A 2,241-nucleotide genomic window follows, 5' to 3' on the forward strand; every position below is an offset into this window, starting at 1 on the left:
AAGTTGAAAAGCTTATTATTCATTAAACGGAAATGTGTTGTACTAGCTTATTTTGTAAAAATTAATAAAATTTTAACACGAAAATGTTACAGTTATTTTCTGTAACTCGGATAAAGATTGGATGATAAAAATGTTTATATAAATTTTTTGTGTTATTTTTGTAATCTTACTTTAGTCTTAAATCATGGTGAAATTAGATAAGCTTTTATTGCACATAACATGGCGGTACGATCAATCAAAAATCGCTCCTAAATGTTAGTGCGACTTTCATTTTTCTAAGATGTAAAATATGTCAAATATGTGAAATATATGAAATATATATTTTAATATGATATGTCAAATATATAAAAACTCGAAAAAATAAAATCGAATCATCAAACGTTACATTCATGTCAGTTGCATTTAGAGGCGAAATGCGTGGATGCCATTATTTACGCATCTTCGAAAATACAATATCTAATTCCACTATGGTCTTAAATTAGTTCTGAAATGACGCTCACTTCTTATAAAACATCATGTACAGTATTTATATAGAGTATGTACGTATAAAATACACATATACGCGTACGTATAATATATACATATATACATATGTTTCTTGATATAATTATATATCAAATTACATTAATAGAAACACATCTAAAAAAAAAAAAATAACAGTATACATATATATAATGCAAATAATGTAAAATTTATAAGGATTTAATTTTATTTTTTTACAAAATAAATAATAAATCAAGAGCAAAGTAAGAGTCGACACAATTCTTTAAAATTAAACGAAGAAACGAAGAATATATTCCAATTAACACGAAGTAAAATTACATAAAGCAAAATTAAAATTAAAATTAAAAAATGGGACAAAGTTAGAATTCTAGATAAAGAGCCTTGCTATAAGAAACGCCTAATTTCCTAGATGCTCAACATTAAAAAGCAGGATAACAGCTTGAATTTACAAACTGACACGGAAGGTCTTCATCTAGGCATATTTGCTTATTATGGCATATACTAATAAAGTTTGACTTTGCGATATCGACGGTCCGTCTCTTCTCTCAGTCCGTGGTGATCCGTATTAGCGAGCGTACATAATAATCGACACGTAATGTCTGTCTTACATATCTGCGTTCTTTCTTTCTTTACATAAGAGTTTTTTTTTTATTCTTATATGGACATGCTTGTTTGAATATTTTAATTTATTTGCGTGTATTTTTTTTGTAAGAAGTTTTTTTATCTTTTTTATCAACTAGAGCTTTTCCAAGATATTTGTAATACATTTGACTGTTCAATCGTACGGAAATAATATCGAGTTCTACATCAAGATTCACTCGAACTGTGAATATAATGAATATGCGAACATTTGCGAATTGATTTTACTACGATATTTTTCGTTTATGTTAATGTCTGAAGAGAGCTCAATCCGGTAGCCAAAACTTGTAACTCTTAATTTTTATTTTTATTTTGCTTTATGTAATTTTACCTCGTGTTAATTGAAATATATTCTTCATTTAATTTTAAAGAATTGTGTCGACTCTTACTTTACCGTTGATTTATTATTATTTATTTTGTATAATGAGAATCCTTTAATTTTGTTAAATGTTTATTTTTTACATTTGGATGTTACAGATATTTCCAGTATTTTTGAATTATATTCTTGTTCTTAATAATGATGACCATTAATAATGATATAATAACACATTCTTATAATTCATTAAAATATATTACAAATAACAAATTACAAAGAGAAAAAGCATTTGCTATAACTGACGAATTTAATGAATATCTAAAAAATATATCTGGAAAATGCATTGACATAGGATGTGGACCTGGAGATGTAACAAAAGACATAATCTTACCGGCTCTTGATCCAAATGCAGAAGTGATTGGTAAAAAAACAATATAGCAACATATTAACATAAATTATATACGTATAATTATTACTTAAAAATTATGTATTGTAAAGTTCATTTAATAATTTTTTATCTACAGGTATAGATATATCAGAAAGTATGATTGATTATGCAAAGAAAAAATACATTAAAGAGAAACGACTCGAATTTGACGTTTTAGATATACAAACTAAAAATTTGCCTGCAAAATACGTATCTGAATTTAATCTCGTACTTTCATTTCACACTTTACATTGGTGCAATGATATCAAGTAAGAAAGATTTTTTTTAATAAAGACAATTTCTTTTATAAAAATTTTTATAAAATAACATTTATACTTAACATTGGTAATAATAT

The 2,241-nt window shown here is 25.6% G+C and overlaps 1 protein-coding gene across 1 annotated transcript in view; it reads left to right on the forward strand.

Moving 5' to 3' along the window:
- Positions 1 to 1,061: 1,061 nt before the first annotated feature.
- Positions 1,062 to 2,241, forward strand: part of LOC108751729 (juvenile hormone acid O-methyltransferase-like) — a 3,146-nt gene continuing 1,966 nt past the window's right edge. The window contains exons 1-3 of the mRNA XM_018492081.1: positions 1,062 to 1,096; positions 1,621 to 1,880; positions 1,984 to 2,155. Of these exons, the coding sequence (XP_018347583.1) occupies positions 1,661 to 1,880; positions 1,984 to 2,155 (392 nt within the window). The 5' untranslated portion in view covers positions 1,062 to 1,096; positions 1,621 to 1,660. The remainder of the gene's footprint in view (positions 1,097 to 1,620; positions 1,881 to 1,983; positions 2,156 to 2,241) is intronic.

Source organism: Trachymyrmex septentrionalis, unplaced genomic scaffold (genome assembly GCF_001594115.1).
Source record: "Trachymyrmex septentrionalis isolate Tsep2-gDNA-1 unplaced genomic scaffold, Tsep1.0 scaffold51, whole genome shotgun sequence".
NCBI classification, from domain to species: Eukaryota; Metazoa; Arthropoda; class Insecta; order Hymenoptera; family Formicidae; genus Trachymyrmex; species Trachymyrmex septentrionalis.